The sequence below is a fragment of the Martes martes genome, assembly GCF_963455335.1.
Source record: "Martes martes genome assembly, chromosome: 4".
Lineage (NCBI taxonomy): Eukaryota > Metazoa > Chordata > Mammalia > Carnivora > Mustelidae > Martes > Martes martes.
Window position 1 is genome coordinate 170,365,556 of NC_137891.1, and position 19,099 is coordinate 170,384,654.

General features: G+C 49.6%; 1 protein-coding gene across 1 annotated transcript; it reads right to left on the reverse strand.

The window, feature by feature from the left end:
- Nucleotides 1-2,634: 2,634 nt before the first annotated feature.
- RCC1 (regulator of chromosome condensation 1) lies at nt 2,635-18,635 on the reverse strand. The gene is made up of 10 exons (XM_080802707.1): nt 18,587-18,635; nt 10,388-10,469; nt 8,656-8,843; nt 8,298-8,477; nt 6,943-7,039; nt 6,707-6,829; nt 6,029-6,184; nt 5,653-5,772; nt 5,167-5,319; nt 2,635-4,201 (listed from the first exon to the last, which is right to left on the reverse strand). Exons 2-10 carry the CDS (start codon nt 10,458-10,460, stop codon nt 4,026-4,028), a joined length of 1,266 nt encoding a protein of 421 aa, XP_080658833.1. The 5' UTR covers nt 10,461-10,469; nt 18,587-18,635; the 3' UTR covers nt 2,635-4,025.
- Nucleotides 18,636-19,099: the final 464 nt, after the last annotated feature.

Below are 19,099 nucleotides of genomic sequence, written 5' to 3' on the forward strand. Positions count from 1 at the left end.
AATAAAAACCAACAAACCTGCAAATAGTCCCCTTTGGGAGCCAGGGCGATCCAGTTCCACTGCGTGACCTTAGGCAAAGCACAGGTCTGCCCCGGCCACCCCCTGACCCTGTTCCCCAGTTTGCAAGACATGAGATTGTTGTTGAAGTTAGATGGGATTCTTCCATTATTCCTGTATATAGCCCTGGAGTGGAAAGAGGGGGCAGAAGTTTCCAGGCAGTGTAAATTGACACAACCCTGTCATCTCAACCAATTAATCCTAAATCTCATCACTCTACTTTTTGGAGTCCAGTATCCACTACCATAACCCAAAGCGCCAGCTCTTACCTTGTCCCAGAATAATGACCTGTCCATGGAAGGCCTTCAGTGAACACTGATTACAATGACTAGATAATCCCGACAGTTTAACTCTCCTAGTCGGGGAGTGTCTAAGGCAAAGCCTCAACCTGGCGCCCATTTCTTAGAATGGGGAGCTTCTGTAAGTGATCATCAACTCTAACAGTGAAGTTCACCCCAAGAGCTTTAAGATCCCTTTCTGGGGCTCCCTCTGGGCTGATAAGCCACTAGGCCCTTCTTTACCAGTTTATACCTCCTAAATTCAGGGCCTTAGACCCCCAAGTGAAGTGCTTACCGGTCTGAAAGCTTGAGATCAGCCACTAGCTGCCACATTTCCAGGTTTATCCTACTTACGGTAATAAGTAGCAAGTATAGCGGCTGGGAGGTTTGGCTATCAATCCCAGCCCCCTCTCACTAATTATTTTGGCAAGTTACTTAGCCTGAGACTAATATGGATAACAGCCGTGCTTACCACACTGGGTGTTGTGCGGAGAAAATGAGAAGTTGGGAAAGTACTTGGCCCAATGCCTGGCATCCAGTAAATTCTCCAACATGGTATTTGGAGGCCTTCAAATTAGAGTGGAGAGCTGTTCGTTTAGTACTATTTGCCAGCCCCTCTGCTGTGCTCTTTGCTTACTACACGTGGAAGACTTTAAAATCTTTGTTTCTTTTTAATTCAGAGTGTAAGCTTCTTGAGACAGGGATTCTTGTGTTTTGTTTCTAATCAAATTCCTACAACAGTGTCTGAGATATGCTAGGCACTGAGAAAATATCTATTTTATGAAAAGATAAACAGCAGTTCCTTACCCTATCGAACCCTACCCCCAATTCCCACTCTCTTGAGGCAGTTTCCACGTCTCCCTAGAATCTGCACATTTCTAAATAATGTACTTTCTCATTTGTAGTTTCAGGTATCTTAGCGACTGTCCTTCGTTCATACATATACACTTCTCCATCTTCTGATTATAATTTCTCATAAAAAAGGAGCACCTGGCTGGCTCAGTCAGTACAGCGTGCCACTCTTGATCTCGGGAGTGAGGGGGTGTGAGTTCAAGACCCACACTGGGCAAAAAATAAATAAAATGTCTGTCAAAGCAATACTGAACATTTACAACTTTGTAAATATTTATAGCAGCGCCACATTGTGTACTATGATTACATTTGTTTTGAGGTAATCAATCCAGGTTGGAAAAGGATGGGGGAAAACATAAAACAGGGTACTTGATGTACTTGAACAAAAGGAAATTTACACTTAAGACATTGGCACTAACACCAAAAAACTACACATGTGAAAACAAGGCAATTCTTAACTATAGGGAACAACAACAAAAACATACAATTGTCAGAACAGCAAGGAGTATATTATAGAGTACTATGTGACTGTTCTCATATACATAAAGCACCTTCAGAGAGTTTTAGAACGCTTACGTGCCATACAAGGAAAAGGAATTGAAGTTCAAGGCTCAGGTAGAGGCTGATTTAAATTCCAGCCTGGTTTGTGCATTTGGTAGGTAGCTTCTTGACCTTAAGCAAGTCACAACTCTCAGGGACTGTTTCCTAAGGGACAAGTATGACTGTGCAGGGCAGATGTAAGGATTAAAAGAGCTATTATTGCATGTAAAGTGTTCAGCACAATGCCTGGCTCATTTTAAGTTCCAATACAGGAGAGCTGTTAAGAACAGAGTATTTTCAACATGCTATCCTGTCAAAAGGGAAAACTCCAGTAAGTCTAAACCAAATGGACTTTTTTTGGGGGGGGGGTGTTGAGTAGCAGACACACAAGTGCTTCTTTTCAAAGGAAATATTAGAATCAAAGTGTGATGTCCCTTCTAAGAAGTCAATTTCCAATCAGTATATTGCCTGTATTAAAACTAAAACTTCAGGGGGAAAAAAAAATCACAGAATACATTTGAAGTTCTTTTACTTCATATTCATTTTTTCAAGTCTTTTCCAAGAAGAATCCTTCTGGTGATAATAAAAAACTTCCTGTTATACATTAATAGACCTTCTAGATCGGCATTGTCCACTGTAACTTTCTGCAATTACAGTAATGTTCTATGTTTGCATAGCCTAATCCCATAGGCACCAGCCAAACAGGACTACTGAGGACTTGAAATGTGGCTAGTCCAAACAAAGAAATTAATTTTAAATTTTTACAATTTTAATTAATTTAAATGTAAATAGCCACATGTGGCTAGGGATCACCATTGTAGACAGGTCAGCCGTATGATTTGGTTGCTCAAATGCCTGGAAAGATCTACATTTATATTAGTAAGTAGTCTTAAGAGTTATTGTGCAGTTAACCATGTTTAATCAATTACATCGGCTGTTGAGAAATGATATAACAGCAAGATTAGTATAAGTATTTATAGATATGTACTATACTCAAACCTTGGTTTGGGATTAGGATATTAAAAGATCCATTCCGTGTCTCACATTATGCAGCATAATTTTTTTTTAAAAACTCCAGTGATTCCTGAAACATAAATACCTAAGCAAAAAAATCAACCAACTCTTTTTCTCTTTTTTGATTTGTATGAAACAGCCACATCAACAGGTGACAGGCACATACCAGGACATGGCGACATCACTTAAGTCCTAGCCTTGCCCAGGTGCATAGGTATGGGTTTATTCTGCTCTTCCCAACACAGCAGGAGCTCCCTTAAAAAAGCAGGGAGTATGTAGAAAACAAGTGGCCTGTTTTATAAAACTCTAAATTTATTCAAAGTGTTAAAAGATTTCACTCTCCCCTCCAAAATACTTTACATTTAAAAAAAAAAAAAGTGAAACTGTTCTATTTTCTCAGCCTCTGTACAAGCTGCTGCTTCCCTTTCTGTGCACCAGCCTCTGCCCCTCTGACCCCTCTCCCCTCCCTCCCTTCACTCTCAATATTGCTATAAGTTTGTTTATAAAACTCTCCTTCCCCACACCCCTCCACATCCTGCCCTGCAGATGTAGCTTCCTTTCCAGATTTCAGGCCCTTGGCTGCAGGTAAGGCAGGTCCGATGAGCAGGATACTCAGGCAATGTCTGAAGGGCAGAATGCTTTGTGCTTCTGGGACGAAGGCTGATTGGCTTTTTTCTTGATCAAGTGGAGGATCGTTGTTTTTTTCTTCTCCATGGACATCTGTTGAGGGCCAAATATTTGGCTTGGGGTTGCCCACAGCTGGGCAGCCCTGCCCCATCTCCAGTTTCCCCCAGGCATAGGTCCATGACAGCTGGGTCTGACCACCATACCATTTGTCTGCCTGTGGACTGTGAAGGACAGAGAGTGGCACATGGCTAGAATAGGGCTTGATGATTCCCAACTTTTCAGAACGTGGGCACCAAATCCCCAGGGGAGGAATTTTTGGTTTTTGGCAGGCAAAACCAGGGTCAGCCAGGACCATGGGAGGTAGGGATGAGGCGGAAAGTTCTAATCACATAGCTCTGGGGTGAGCAATGTTCCGGCTGCCAAAACCTCCTCCCCTCTTCCATTTCCCCCCACTCCCCTTCATCCTGTAGGTTGCAGGATGATTCAGGAAAGGAGGACAGAAAAGAGGAAGAGGATTCTGTTCTGCTGATAGGAAAAAGGCAGGAGATGACAGAGTACTCGGGGCAGGGGGGGCGTGTTGGAATCTGTAGTCATCATAGCTTCCCAGTTCCAGGAGGGAGAGTGGTGGGGCCGGGAGCAAGGCCCGCAGAGGCTTCATCAGCTCTGTTCTTTGTCCTTGACTAGTAAGACTGTGTGCTGGCCCCCACTGGACACTGATAAGACCACACGGTTCTCCAGTTGTTTGCCTGTCATCTCCACTGGGCTCCAGGCATCCTCCTCCTGCCCTGTGCCCAGCTGGTAGTTGGTGCCCATGCCCCAGGCGAAAACACGACCTACAGGGGAGAGAAATGGGGGCAGCTGTCTCCAGGATCCCTAGCCCCATCTTTTATACTGTGAGAAGCCTGGAACATGAGGGTGAATTTTGGCTTTGGCCCATAGCAGCCTAGCAATGACCCAGCCTCTGGGAGTTCAGAGAAGCTGGGAGAAGCCAAAGAGATGATAGATTAAAAAAATAGTTTTGTCAAGCAGAGACAACAGTCCTTACACATTGCTAAAGACTTCTCCCTGCTCCTAGGCATGGCATTCAAGGCTCTAGGTGACTAGCCACTCCCCAAACCCCTACACCACCTTCCATTCCAAGGACCTTAGAGACTGATCTGGATGTTCCTGTGCCTGGGATGCCCTCCACTGCTTATCATAAAGGACTGAACCTTTAAAGTTAGTACAAGCACCACTTCCTCAGGAACTCTTCCCAGGTAATTCCAGGTCAAGTGCTTTCATCAGCTCCAGACTTCTCAAAGTGTCTGTGGCTATCCCACTCACCCACTCAGGGTTTGGTGACCACCTGGTTCATACCCTCCTCTGCTGTGCCTGCTAGAACCCTAGTGACTAAGCCTTCTCTCTCCTAATAAAAGTCTAAGTACAACTCCCTGGGAAGCTGGCACATACTAGGTTGTAAATAAAGGGGTCACCTTGGTGGAAAGTATAAAGAGAAGCCTGAGTTAAGACTCTGGAGACCTGGATTCAAGTCCTACTGCCTGTGTGGGCCTCAGTGGTATATCTCTCCTTACTATTCTCCTATGCTACGAAACATATCACCCTTATGAAAATAGTTTGTTTACTCATTTTATGTTCATCAAAGCCAGAGCTTCTGACAGGAGAAAACAAGGTCCTCACAAACAGTGCTCTCTGTATCTCAGCTCTGTTTAATCACGGACATCAGAGCCTGACGAGCAGTCCGGTAAGAATCATGACCCCCAAGACACAACCACACCGAGGGTGGGCAGCCCCAACTCACCATCCTTGGTCACGGCATACCCCACGGAAGCCCCACAAGCCACCGAGGAGACGGCAGGGAGCCTGGAGATGAGGGTGGGTATGCTCTTCTCCTCAGCACCCTCCCCAAGGCCCAGCCGCCCATACTCGGCCCGGCCCAGGCTGTACGCTTTTCCTGTGGGAGGAGGGAGGAGAGATGAGGAGGAGCAGAGGGCATGCTCCAGGTAGGCCTGAGGCGCTCCCATATCCACGGGAGCTGGTACCCACTCCCAGAGTGGTGAGAAGCAGGTGTGCAGCATCTGTCCCAGGGAGGCCTGGGAGAACCTCCATAGGACCCCACTGGGCTCATACTTGGATGAGTGCCAGGACTCTGGGGAATGGGGTTGGCCCTCATGGACCCACATCTGACCCAACCCACGGAGTAGGCCCAGGTTCCAAGGACCCCGGTCTCAGGAGTCTGGCTGGGCTATGCCCAAGGAATACTCCATCCCCAACCCAGCGGTCCCACCTTCCGAATCCATGCAGACTGTATGATGCTGGCCACCAGAGAAGCCCACCCAGGACTTGGTAGAGTTCTTGAAGGATGTCAAGTTTTGGGGTACAAAGCAAGATTCTGTGCCCGGGGTTCCTGGGAGGAAAAGGCCAGGATAGAGCTGTCAAGGGTGAAGCTGTCCAAGGAGCTGTCCTTCTTCATCCCCTCACATAGTGAGGCTGCCTCCCCCACACCAATACCAAGGTATAGATCTTCTCACTTTACAGAGAGCAAAACTATGGGTCTGAGGCGTAAGCTGACCGCAACAAGGGTGCCCAGCAAATGAGTAGTGAAGCCAGGATTGGAACCCAAGTCACTCTGGGCTGTGCCAGATGTTGGGCTTGGGACTCACCAAGCTGATGATAGTTGGAGAGGCCAAAACCATACACATGGCCCTCGCAGGAGATGGCAAAGGTGAAGTAGGCACCACAGAAGGCATCCTGGAATCTCACATGACCCCGGCTTCCTCTGGATTTCAGCATCACGCACTTGGGGACCAGGAGTCGTTCTGAGGAGGAGACAGAGGCAGAGAGGAGACCGGGGTCAGTGGCAGACACACACACCTTCTCGCTCTGCCCTGTGTGTTTTTCCCCATTACTACAGCCCTTGGAGGGAAGCTAAGCAGGGATTCTTCTTCCTTTTCCCCATTTAAAGAAGAGGAAACTGAGGTCAAGAGAGTATAAGTGCCTCACTTAGACTCCCCGAGTCATAAAAGGTAGCATTTACATGGAACTTACCATGTGCCAAACGTTCTTCTACGTTAACTTATTTCACTTCACCACAACCCGATGAAGTATGTTTAGAGGTGAGAAACATCCAGTACGTTTAGAGATAAGAAAACTACAGCCAATAGGTAGAAGAACCAAGATTCAAATCCAGGGTGGTCTGGCTTTAGAGTCAGAGATCTCACCTATCACCGCAGGCCTATCTGATGCAAGCCTAAACACACAGAGAGAATCCCTCCTGCTTCTGACGTTCTCCAGGGGGTGGCTTGCCTAGCTGCCCTTCCAGAAGGACCTAAGCCACCTACCAAGGCCCTGCCGGCCACCACGGTTGGCAAATAATTCAGGCACACGGCCCAGCTGGCCCTGCTCCCCACAGCCCAAAGTGTAGAGGTCACCATCAGCTGTCAGCATCACCAAGTGGTCGTTTCCTGCGGGGGAGAGGAAGGCAGAGGATACAGGGCTTGTCTGTAAGGCCCAAGACCAGGCCTGCCCTGGAACGAGTTCTCCAGCTCCTGCCTAATGTGAGTACCCCCAGGCTCACCTGAGGCCACCTTCACTACAGGCTCAGTCAGCTGCACGTGCACGGGCACCATGCTCTTCTTCATGGGCTCCAAGAGTCCAATCACACCGTTATTGTCCTGGAAGGCCAGACAGAGCACTTACCGGCCTGTCCTGTCTGCCCCAGACCAGCCAGGTCCAGGCTCGCAGCAACCCCAGAGCTGTCTGGTGAAGGGGACTGGGGCCAGATGAAGATGAGGCGCTGGGCAGGAGCCAGGACAAACAGGGAAATACTTCATGAGTGAAATGCTATGTGGCTTATGACTTGCATTAAAATAACAAAGGAATAGGGTAGTGGATGGGAGTAGAGAGAAATAAGCTTGGCCATAAGCTGATGACAGTGGAGGCAAGCAGATGGGTATTCGGTATTTTTCTGACTACTTTCAGGTGTTTGAAATTCTCCATAAGAAGTTTTAAAAACAGGGGCGCCTGGGTGGCTCAGTGGGTTAAGCCTCTGCCTTCGGCTCAGGTCATGGTCTCAGGGTCCTGGGATCGAGCCCCACATCAGGCTCTCTGCTCGGCAGGGAGCCTGCTTCCCCCTCTCTCTCCGCGTGCCTCTCTGCCTACTTGCGATCTCTCTCTCTGTCAAATAAATTAATAAAATCTTTAAAAAAAAAAAAAAAGAAGTTTTAAAAACAGGGATGCCTGGGTCGCTCAGTTGTTAAGTGTCTGCCTTCGGCTCAGGTCATGATCCCAGGGTCCTGAGATTGAGCCCCTCATTGGGCTCCCTGCTCCGTGGGAAGCCTGCTTCTCCCTCTCCCACTCCCCTTTCTGTGTTCCTTCTCTCACTGTCTCTCTCTGTCAAATAAATAAATAAAATCTTAAAAAAAAAAAAAAGTTTAAAAACAGCCCTGATGAGGACACACCTCATCAGATTCCTTTATTTTTGACATTTCAAAATAAATACCAAAGTACCAAAACAATTTTAATACTGACTCTACTGTTTAAACTCCCTTGCCTCAGAAATTCTGAGATGCGACAATCCTTCCCATGTACCCCAAAACCCCTGACAGATGTAGAAGAGGGCGAGGGAGGGGGGAGGCTGAAGGCAGGGAGAAGGGTGAGGACAGCAGGCTCCCTGGATCTGCCTCAGCCCAAAGGCCTCCTTGACCCACCCTTTTCCCAAGATAACACACTTCATAATATAGATTCAAGGAAAGAGCCAGGGGTGTGGACAGGCCTGGATGAAGAGACCTGGGTCTGGGTCCAAGCTCTGCCTCCGGGCCTTGATTTCCCCGCCGTTAAGTACAACGGGGAGGTGGAGATGGATTATCATTGGGCTCTCACCAGTGAATTCTGACAGCCAGTCCCCATGAGGTCTTCCAGACCCAGTCTTACCCGGAAGGAGCCCCAGAGGAAAACGCGACCATCCTCAGTGAGGGCTGCTGTGTGACTGTCTCCTGCTGACACCTGTACCACTTTCTCTTGCAGGTCCACTTTCCCGGGGACCATCTCTGAGCCCTCCACTGATGTGTCCCTTCCCAGGGCACCCTCATCGTTGCAGCCAAAGGAGTAGACCTGTGCCCAAGATACCCCCATTAGCACAAGTCTGGCTTCAGTCCATTCTTGTTTAGACCACTCCCTGTGCAGCTGACCAGCTTCATCTCCACAGAGTAATGTGTGTGGTTCAAAGCTCCTTCCTCAAGCCCTCCAACCCCAGGCCCAGACCAGTCTTGGGCCACCCACCCCAACCTACCTGGCCACTTTTGCTTAGACACACAGTATGCATGCCCCCAGCCTCAGCTTGCACGATGTCCTCCGGAATGGGCACCAGAGCTGGCTTCTTCCTCTCCATCACATTCTCGCCCAGCCCCAGTTGGCCCACGTCACCCTGGCCCAGTGTCAGCACCATTCCTGGTTCTGTGCTGTGGGACCTATGGGAGACTGAGGGGTGAAGAAGACAGCTCTTGAGTGTGCAGGATGACAGGAGAGAGGAGGGGTTGCTGCATGGGCTCTGGGACCACAGACGCCTGGGTTCAAGCCCTTGCTCTGCCACAGACCAGTCATAGGAACTTTCTAGGAAGCCTAAGTCTCCTCATCTGTAAAACGTGAATAGCAAAGATAACTATGTCACAAGGTTTTTTTGAAAATTAAAAACTGAGCACGTATTAATATGAGGGAGGACATGGAAACATGAAGACACTCAATATTGTGAAATGAATCTTGGTGGGGAGGGGAAGAGAACAGTGAGGATACAGTTTTCCTGAATAGCTCTAAGTTCTCAGGAGTCATGGTGCCAACAGTAAGGACTCAGATAAGGTCTACCCTTTACTGGCTGCTTATTCTACGAATGTTAAGTTGCCTCGTAGTCCCCTAAATTATACTACAGACCTTCCATATTTAGGCTCCTGTTTCATAGGAAAGGACACAGAGACTCAGAGGTTAAGTAACCGTCCCAGAGTCATGGAGCTAATAAACAATAAAGTTTGCACTGCAACCAAAGGAACCTACATGGGTCAGAGCACTGTCCCTAGCCACCACCCTCAGGCTGCGACTTAAGTCCTAGACATACTCCCACAGAACCCTTCCGCTCCTATCAGGGAGCTGACGCGCAGCCGAAGAGGAAGGGTCAGCAGTAAGACAGAAGACAAGCATTTGCGAAAGATACAAGCCAACCAGTGGAAGGCACAGAGCCATCTGAGGGCCAATGGCAGACGCCCGCAGCCCTGGACAACCAATGGCGTCCAGCTCCTCCCCCCCGGGGGTGCGGCCACGGCTGCCAGGGCCAGTACGGCTGCGCAGAGGGTGCCCTGGGCAGGGAGCCACCTGGTCGGGTTTTCTGGTCAGGAGGGCTCGGCCTCCGGGCACCTGGAACGCGATGGGAGGCAACGGCCCTCACTGCCTGGTTACGATGGTCTGCAAAAGACAGACACTGTCTGAGTGTGGGTCCACACTATTCCCTCCCAGATTGGGGGTGGACTTTTCTCCTCCCCGTCTCCCTCCCTCTGAGCAAAGCACAGGTACCTCCCTCAAATGCTACCAGGACGTTATCTCATTTTCCTCTTAACAGCCCAGTGAGATTGCTGTTCTTGCCTCTATTTTATGAATGGGTTACTTCAAGCTCAGAGAGGTTAAGTCACCTGCTCAAAACTACACGGCTAGAAAGTGGCAGAGCCTGGACTTGAACCCACTTCTGGAAGTCAATGGTCTTAGCCATAGTATATTACTGCCTGGAGCAAAGTCCTACCTAGGGTCTTACCCCCCACCCCAACCGCCGCCAGTACTGCCTAAGTGCTTGTAGACAAGTCTCTGCTCCTTTACAATTGCCGAGGGTAGGATTCGGTAAGCTACAAGAGACCCTCCATCTGGGTGGAGTTCCTGGGCTTCTAGGCCCCTCAGCTTCAGATGTCGGGGGAAGGAGCCCAGTCCTAGATTCTGGGGGCTCCAAGAGGTCCCCCATTCAGAGACAGAGGCCAACACCAACTTACCCTTCACCTTCTTGCTTTTGGGGAGAGCATCTTCTGGAGGTGACCTTCTCTTGGCTATACGTTTGGGTGGCATCTTCCTTTCCTGAAAAACCGAGGCAAATATTCCATCTCAGAAATGGCAGTCATTTTCCTGCTCTAAGTAACCTTTACCAAAACCCCTAAAAAAGGTAAGAGAAATTCTGACAATTCCACTTCTCAGAATTTATCTGAGAAGAACAAGAACAGAATAGTGGATACACCCAAAGTTTAGGTTTCACACTTATTCTCTACTGTATTCTTCCTAACAGTAACCAAAAAAAAAAAAAAAAAAAGAAAGAAAGAAAAAAGAAAAAGAAAAAAAAGGAGCAATCCATGTGCTCCATGGTAGGGGGTGCCTAGGAAATATGCAGTATATTCAGGATAGAACAATATGAGGCCATTAAAACTGACGCTTTCAGAGATTTGTTTATTGAATAAGAAGATGTTTGTTGCCAAATAATATAAGCAGCTTGAAAAAACAGTCCATCATCCCATAAAAAAGGCATACACATGTAAAAATAGGTACACACATGTAAAAATAGGTACACAAGACTCTGTGGTAGGAAATACATTCACTATTAATAATGGTAACCTCTGGAAAATGGGATTATGGACACTTACTTTTTTTCCTTGTACCTTCCTGTATTATCTAAGATATCTGACAAAGAACTTTACATGTCTTTTTAAATTATTTATTTATTTTAGGTTTACTTATATATTTCTGTAATTTCTCCACCTGTGAGATTCAAACTCATGACCTTGAGATCAAGAGCTGCATGCTCTTCTGACTGAGCCAGCCAGGCACCCCTATTTTTTATTTTATTATAAAAAATTAAAACCTTGAAGAACCAAAATCAAGTTAAGTATCCCTCACAGCTCCCCCTCAACCCTGAGATAACCAACAGTAACTTTGGTAAAGCACTATTGTTTTCAGACCAAAAGAAAAAACCAACCAACCAACCAAACAATAAAAGCTATTCTCATTATATAAAACCAAACCAGACCATCTGTGCTCTTTGATCCAAAAGTGCCACTACTGAGAAGACACCGGCTTTCCTAAACAGTCCAATTAAGAAATATACACTTAGGGCGCCTGGGTGGCTCAGTTGTTAAGCAGCTGCCTTCAGCTCAGGTCATGATCCCAGGGTCCTGGGATCCCCCGAGTCCTGTATGGGGCTACATGCTCTCCAGAGAGCCTGCTTTTCCCTCTGCCTGCCGCACCCCCTGCTTGTGCTCTCATGTGCTCTCTAGCAAATAAATAAAATCTAAAAAAAAAAAAAAGAAAAGAAATAAACACTATATACACTCACCAGGTGTTACAAAAAGGGAAAAGGAAAGCACTGAGTGGCAAGAAAGTTTCTTGGACCTAGCACCACCCAGGACAGCTGAGGGCTTCGGCCCCAAATCGCTCCCTCATTTGGCTGCTGCTGCCCCACAACAGTCTCCCTGTCTTCCTCAGGGCTGCTCCCAGAGACACTCTCCCCAGCTCTCTCAGTTCCAATCCAGCCCAAACTGTGTCCAAAGCCTTCTTCCTCCACACACCCAGCCCCAGAAATAAATCCTTATGGAGCCCTGGTCTTTAAGGTTGTGAAACTGTCAAAGCCTGGGGCTCTTTACTCTGGACTGCAAAGGTTCTGGAGTGGCCGGCAGGGGTCAGCGCTCTTCAGAGCTACCCTGATGTGGAAGTGGAATAGCCCGTGCCCACAGAGTCTCAGGGCCAGAGTCTTTCTAGGTGCTTGACGTTGGGCAGAATTACTTAATCTCTTCATGATTCAGTTTCTTCCTCAGTAAAATAGGGATAAGAATCGTACCTACATCTTTGTTATTGAGGCTGAAATGACCTAATACTGTAAACTATACACTCATATCCTGTATTATAACATCTAGGGACACCTGGGTGGCTCAGTCAGTTAAGCCACTGCCTTCGGCTCAGGTCATGATCCCGGGGTCCCGGGATCGAGTCCCACATCGGGCTCCTTGCTCGGCGGGGAGGCTGCTTCTCTCTCTGCCTCTGCCTGCCTCTCTGCCTGCTTGTGCACGTACTCTCTCTCTCTGACAAATAAATAAATAAAATCTTCAAATATAACATCTAGACCCTGCCCCAGGCGATGCCTGAGCACAGCTCTAATCTAATCTAACCCACCTCTCCTCCCTTTTGCAGTTAAGGGATGAGATTCCACCCAAGACTATAAACCAGAGTGAGAATTTCAAGCCCTTCCCAGGCTCAGCTGTGGGCCTAACCTCCTCCCCATCTCCTCCTTCTAGCAGGTCCTAGAGCATCAGCCTCTCCTGCTCCCCACTGCATGGTAATGAACACAAGGCCAATAGCCTCTGAATTTCTGAGCACATTTCTGCTTACTATCCTGGTGGGGAACAAAAGACTGAAGATAAGGAAGCAGCCAAAGGTTCAGAACCCTCCAAGCCTGTGTAGGCTGAGCTTCCTCTACAGGTTGTGACAGGCCTGTTCTGACTCTGATGAGGTGGCAGTTCTGAAAGTCACCCAACTTTTATTCTTTTGGGGTGGGACTCCTCTTTTTGGGACCCACCTCTTTGAGACCTCCCCACCCCTTACCATGCTAAAGATGCACATTTTCTGGGATTAGAGATTCATCTGCTAGAGCTGTGGCTTGTTCACCCCGGCTTTTGTGACCCTGGTTGGCCAGCAGCCTTGACCTCTGAGCTGTATCCTCTTCTGTCGGGGGGAATGCTATGACCATCTCTCAGGGCTGCTGTCAAAACTGAATGAAATGTTGTAATGGACTCTGCAGTGCCAAGCACACAGTAAGTACTCAAGACACGGCAGCATTTACTCATTTGTTCCACAAATATTTATTGAGTGCCTATTACCACTGCTTGGCGTTGGGCCACATGTGGCAAGGATAAAGGAGACTAACCCTCTCCCTGTTCTCATGGAGCTCACATTGTAGCAGGAAAGAAACATTACTAAACAAGGTTAAAGTGGAAAAAAATGGTGAAAATGGTAAACTTCATGTATATTTTATCACACCAAAATAAATGAAAGAAAAAGAAAATAACTTGGGGTAGGGGAAGGGAGTGGTGAGGGAGGTGCGACCTTTAAGCTAGGACCTGAAATCTGAGGGAAAGCTGGCACTGCAAGACCAGGACAAAACTGGCCTGGGACACGGTGTGGTAAGTTTGGGAACTGGGAGAGGCCAGTGCGCTGCAGCTGGAGAACTGGTCAGAAGGCAAGAAGTGAGCAGGGGCTGGATCATGCACGGCCTTCTAGGGAAAACAGAAAACTTTTAAGAAAGTCTTCCTCAGATTTATACTCTTCAGCGGTTGTTCTGGCTACCGTAAAGGAACTGGGATGGGTTGGAAGAGGAGGCCATTGCAGGCATCCAAATGAGATGACGCTGACTTGACTGGGTCTGTCTGAGCTAAGAGAGGAAAAGGAACAAAACAGATCAACTTAGGAGACAGATTCGATTTGTGGATTAGATGTGTGGAGTGAGGGAGAGGGAGGGATCCAGAATGACTTTCTTCATCCTAAAGGAAATCCAGGGGATCCCCAGCAGGCCTCCCCAGGATCCTGCTATAAGCCTGGCGAAACACAAGGACTCCCAGGCCTTGGCTTAAATGACTAGAATGAAATGGGGCACCTGGCTGGCTCAGCTGGTGGAGCATGTGACTCTTAATCTCAAGGTTGGGAGTTCGAGCCCCACCCTGGGTATAGAGATTACTTAAAATTAAATCTTAAAAGGGCCCCTGAGTGGCTCAGTGGGTTAAAGCCTCTGCCTTCGGCTCAGGTCATGATCCCAGGGTCCTGGGATTGAGCCCGCATCTGCATCGGACTCTCTGCTCAGCAGGGAGCCTGCTTCCTCCTCTCTCTGCCTGCCTCTCCACCTACTTGTGATCTCTGTCAAATAAATAAATGAAAAAAATCTAAAAAAAAAAAAAATTAAATCTTAAAAAAAAATTTGACTTGGAGGATGGTAAACTTCTATTTAGTTAAGTGGGAGAACACTGGGGGACAACAGGGGAGGAGAGACCCAAGAGCCCCATTTTACCAGATGTTTTCATTAAGTCCAAAGTCTTTGGGAGCCAGCAAGAAGCGATGTTAAGTATGCAGAGCTGGGTGGGTTAAGGGGTGTGGGATAGAACAGGTATCCCTTAGTTTCAGGTAGAAAGCCTGTACCTCTGGCCAAGTTGGCAGCCAGTTCACTGTGTCCAAGGCCCTGTCCTGCCAAAGGTAAATCTCCCGTCAGTTCATCAGAGTGACCTGTAGAGGACAGCTGTGGCGGGGAGGGAGACCGTGTTGTAGTGCGGAAAAGTACTCACAGCAAGAAGTGAAAACACAGGGAAGAGAATTATGTCAGCATACTGGTGCAGATGCTAGGCTGACCTGTAGGTAAGGTCTGGAGTGGAGACGGAAAATAAACATGAGGTGATTGGTATCACGGGGCACTAACAAAAACATGTGTTCCTGTGGGCTGGAATCCAGTGAACATCTCCTTAGTCACCTGTGTTTTGGTGAACATTGTGGGACATCTCACTGCAAGCTAAGCACACTGATCCTACTTTACAGATAAGGAAGCTGAGGCTCAGAAAGTTAAGAGTATCTCACCCAGGACTGGGAGAGGAAGTGAAGGTCTCAACCAGGTTGGTCAGACTCCAAAGCTGGTGCTCTTGTCAACTTCCTCCCCAGGCTCCCCAGTCTCTCAGGCTGCCTGGGAACTGTCTCTCATACCCTCTCCCCAAGAAAAGATAGCCCCTTGGCTCTGGTCTTCCTAATCCCCACCCCGTGTCATTCCGTTAAGTCAGTCATGATCTTTCTAAACCTCAGACCTAAAACAAGCTGCTTTCTTGCTCAGACTCCCCAGTGGTTCCCTCTGCCTGGAAGACAAAGCCCACATTTCTTAGCTTGGTGCGAAAGGCCTCCAGAGTCTGGTACTGATATAACATACGGCCTCATCCCTTCTCTATCACATCCTCCTTTTGCTTCCTACACAATCTCAGACTGCTTACTGTTCTCTCCAGACCATTTGCATCTCTATTCCCATCCCTTATCCTACTGGAAGAATGTCTACTCAGTCCCAAATCCACCTCCACTGGTAAACCTTCCTGGTCCCTCCCCTCATCCTAAACTAACCATTCTCTCCCAGAGAAACTGGGACAGACTTCTGGACTGTAACTACTCTACAGCTTACGTGTCTGTCCACCATACCAACCTACTCCTTGAAATATGAGCCACTCTCGGGTACCGGCCACTCCTATTTTCTGTATGCCAACAGCCTTCTACTTGTCACAACAAGCAAAAGTACTATCACTCCTAAGTCAATTGATGGGCCTGAGGCTCAGAGAATACAGCCGGTAAGAGAGAGTCAGGAATAGAACCAAGGTATAGCTGACTGACTTAAAACAAAAACAAAAACCAGGTCGGCCAAAGGCAGGCCATGATCCAGGCAGGGGTGGAGGCAGCCCAGGCAGGCCTCCCCAGAATCCATGAGCTTGGCCAAACACGACAAGTGAGGGCAGAAGCCAGCTGAGTGGAAGAGGGTGGTGAGACCAGAGAGAAGACACTGAGGCAGTTTGGTCTGAGTGGGTGGGCCAGGTGGGTGTGGGGGCCACTGAAGGACTTGGGGAAGGACAGACCTGAGTTCTCTGTGAGCCTCAGAATATATGTCTCTCAGATAGAAGACTTTAGGTACTGCAGAATGCTGTTGTGAGCAATCCCAGAGGCAGGGCAGGGGATGAAGGCACCCCTAAAAGGTGGAGCCCTGTGGGCACCTGGCTGGCTCACTCGGAAAAGCAGGCAACTCTTGATCTCAGAGTTGTGAGTTGGAGCCCCACAATGGGTACAGAGATTACTTAGGGAAAGAAAGAAAGAAGCTATAAATGAATGAATGAATGAATGAAAGAAAGAAAGAAAGAAAAAAAAGGTGGAGCCCAGCACCCATTACCCACCTGCATATCCTCGATTGTACAAATCAGTCCTTTGTACTGACTCTGGGTGTGTTTTCTTAACCACACACTAAGTGTCTGGGCTAGAAATAAGTAGCAATCTTTTGCCCCCACCTCTCATTCCCTAAGAGACAAACACTGCTACCATCTTCAGCGTTTACTGTCTGGGAGAAGAGTGAGACACAGTCACAAATAAGCAGAAGTCAGGTATAGAGTCAACTTCCACTAAGAGCCACCTACAATGCCCTCGGAGGCAAGTGTGATCACCCTGGTTTTATAGATACAAAAGCTGAGGCTCAGCAAAGGTGACCCAAGCCACACAGGTGGGATGAGATCCCAGGTCTCCTGATCACTCCCCACCAGGGCCAGAGTACCCCCCCATCTTTCCTCCCCTCTTCTCCCTGGGCTCCAGTTTCCTCATGTGGTGAATGAAGGCACACCAGACTAGACAGTCTACCAGGGGCCCGGTGTTCCTGTTGTGACCTCCTATGACCTCTCCACAGCCTTGTTTCGGCAAAGGAAGACAGCGCCCTCTCTGACCACAGCAGCTGTCCTGGCCACCACCCCCACCTCACCAACATCAGAAGGCAGACACTTGCCTGCCAGTCTCAGAGGCTTAGGAATCTCTTTGTGAGAAAGGTCCCCGGGAGGAAAGGGAGGAGAGGGTCTCATGTGTCAACAAACACTTGCTGAGCAACTGCTACGTGCCGGGCACAGCGCTGGCATACTTCATCCCAGGAGTTCCTCGCCAGAGGAGCCCCCTTGTATACAGAGCTGTGCCTGCGGGCAAGGGGCCTCAGCTTCCACCGATGTTAGAATCACTGCTTTATGAAAAGTACAGGATATTAGTAATTCTCAACACATGCCTCTTACCTTTATTTTACAGATAAGGAAACTAACACCCAGGGAGATTAGATGGGTGGCCCAAGGCCCAAGTTGCAAAGCTGAACAGTATTCCTGCTCTTGGGATGTCTTTGCAACAAGAGTAAGGTGAACTCTGAATTCATCTTTCCAGACTCCATTCTGATGCCCTTCTTGGGTGACACCCTCTCTGCCTCCTCCACCCCCACCCAGGGTTTCTTGGTCTTGCACTCCAGACCTTTCAAGACCCAGCCCTTGATGTGCCTTGTTACTCCCTTCTTTGTACTCCAGACTTAAATCGGTGGTATTCCTGACCCCAACACTCACCTGTACCTTCATGCCTTTATGCAAAGGACTGGATGGACGACACTAACCCCTCCACCCCAGTCAGCTGAATAACTCCACTGTCCTTTCAAAACCCCATTCAAGAGTCACCTCACCTGGAAAGCCATCCTGACCCTCCTGAGCAGGGCTGGGTGGCTCCCTCAAGAGTTCCTGTACCACTCCATACACTCAACTTCTGCTAGGGCACACAAGTCACACTGGGTTGGAGCACCTCCATTACTATCTGAATGAATGAATGAATGAATGAATGAATGGTTCCACGGGCATACTTCGATGAAACCCCGGACCATGACTGAGGCCCCCAGATGGGTCTCCCCAAGGAGACCAGGAGCTCTGTAAAGGCCACACGGGGCCCCTCTCCCCACTGCTCCCCAGCCCCGCCAGCGCAGCACGGAGCAGTCAGTCAGTAAATAATCGGTTGACAGATGAGCTGATGCGGGGTTCACAGCGCACCACTCCAAGGGTCAAGTCTTCATCCCGGTGCTTGTTGACGCTGAGACTTCTGTCCCTGAAGTCGACCCTCCCCAGCCTACCCTCGCGCTCCTCAAGCACACACTCTGGCCCGGCAGGATCCCTCTCCTTGCTCGGCCGAACGCATCCTCCAGACGAACGCTGGTCAAAACCACTTTCCCCGCTCCGGAAGCGCAGCCCCTGCCGGGGCGGCGGGTCCCGGGCCGCGAGGCGCGCGGCTCGGCGCCCAGCGGGGTCACCGCGGCCGCGCGCACCCGGCCGGCCCCTCTCGGGCCATTTGAATCTCCCGCCCGAGCGGGCGCCGCGGGCCGGGCGGGAGAGGCGCGGCGGCATAGGGGCCGCGCGGCCCTCGCTCGAGCCAGGCGGGGCCGGGCCCGCGCCAGGGCGCCCCGCGGGGCCGGGGACCCGCGCGCCCGCACCCGCGCCTTCCTGCCGCCCGGCTTCACGTGGGGCCGGCGCCGCCGACACGAGCACGCGGGCAACGGCCCCGGCCCGCCAGGGCTCCGGCTGTAGTCGCTCCGCGCGCCGCCCTCCGCTCCGACCCGCCGCCCCGACCCTCCGCCCGTGACGGGCGCGACCTACCTCGCTGCAGGTCCGCCACAAGCAACTCCTCCGCTCGCCCGCCCGGCCGCGAACTGCCCCAGAGCATGCGCTCTGCAGGCCTCCGGCCCCGACCCGGGGCCAGAAAGGAAAACAAAGAGCCCGGCGGCCCCTGGCGGCCGCCCCGGGAAGTGCAAGTGGCGCGCTCGGGCTAGAGCGCTCTTCACCAGGCTCTCTCCGCCCCTGGCCTGTGGACTGTGGGTAACGTATTTGGGAGGCTCCAAATCCGGACCAGTGAACTGACAATCAGAAACCACTTGAAACCAGAGTTTGGGAAGATCTGGTGGGGCAGGGACTGTACGGAGCAAAGAGATACTGATCTTCCCTGCTCTCAAAAAGGACCCCGTCAGAGAAAGATGAGAAATCAGACCATCAACAACCACGCAGGGCATGGGCCTCAGCCTGGGGCTTAAGAAAGGCTTTCCAAGGTAAGTCCAAGAGGGCAGGGTATCTAGGAGATGCATCCCTTGCGATGACAGGGAGCGATGAGAACCT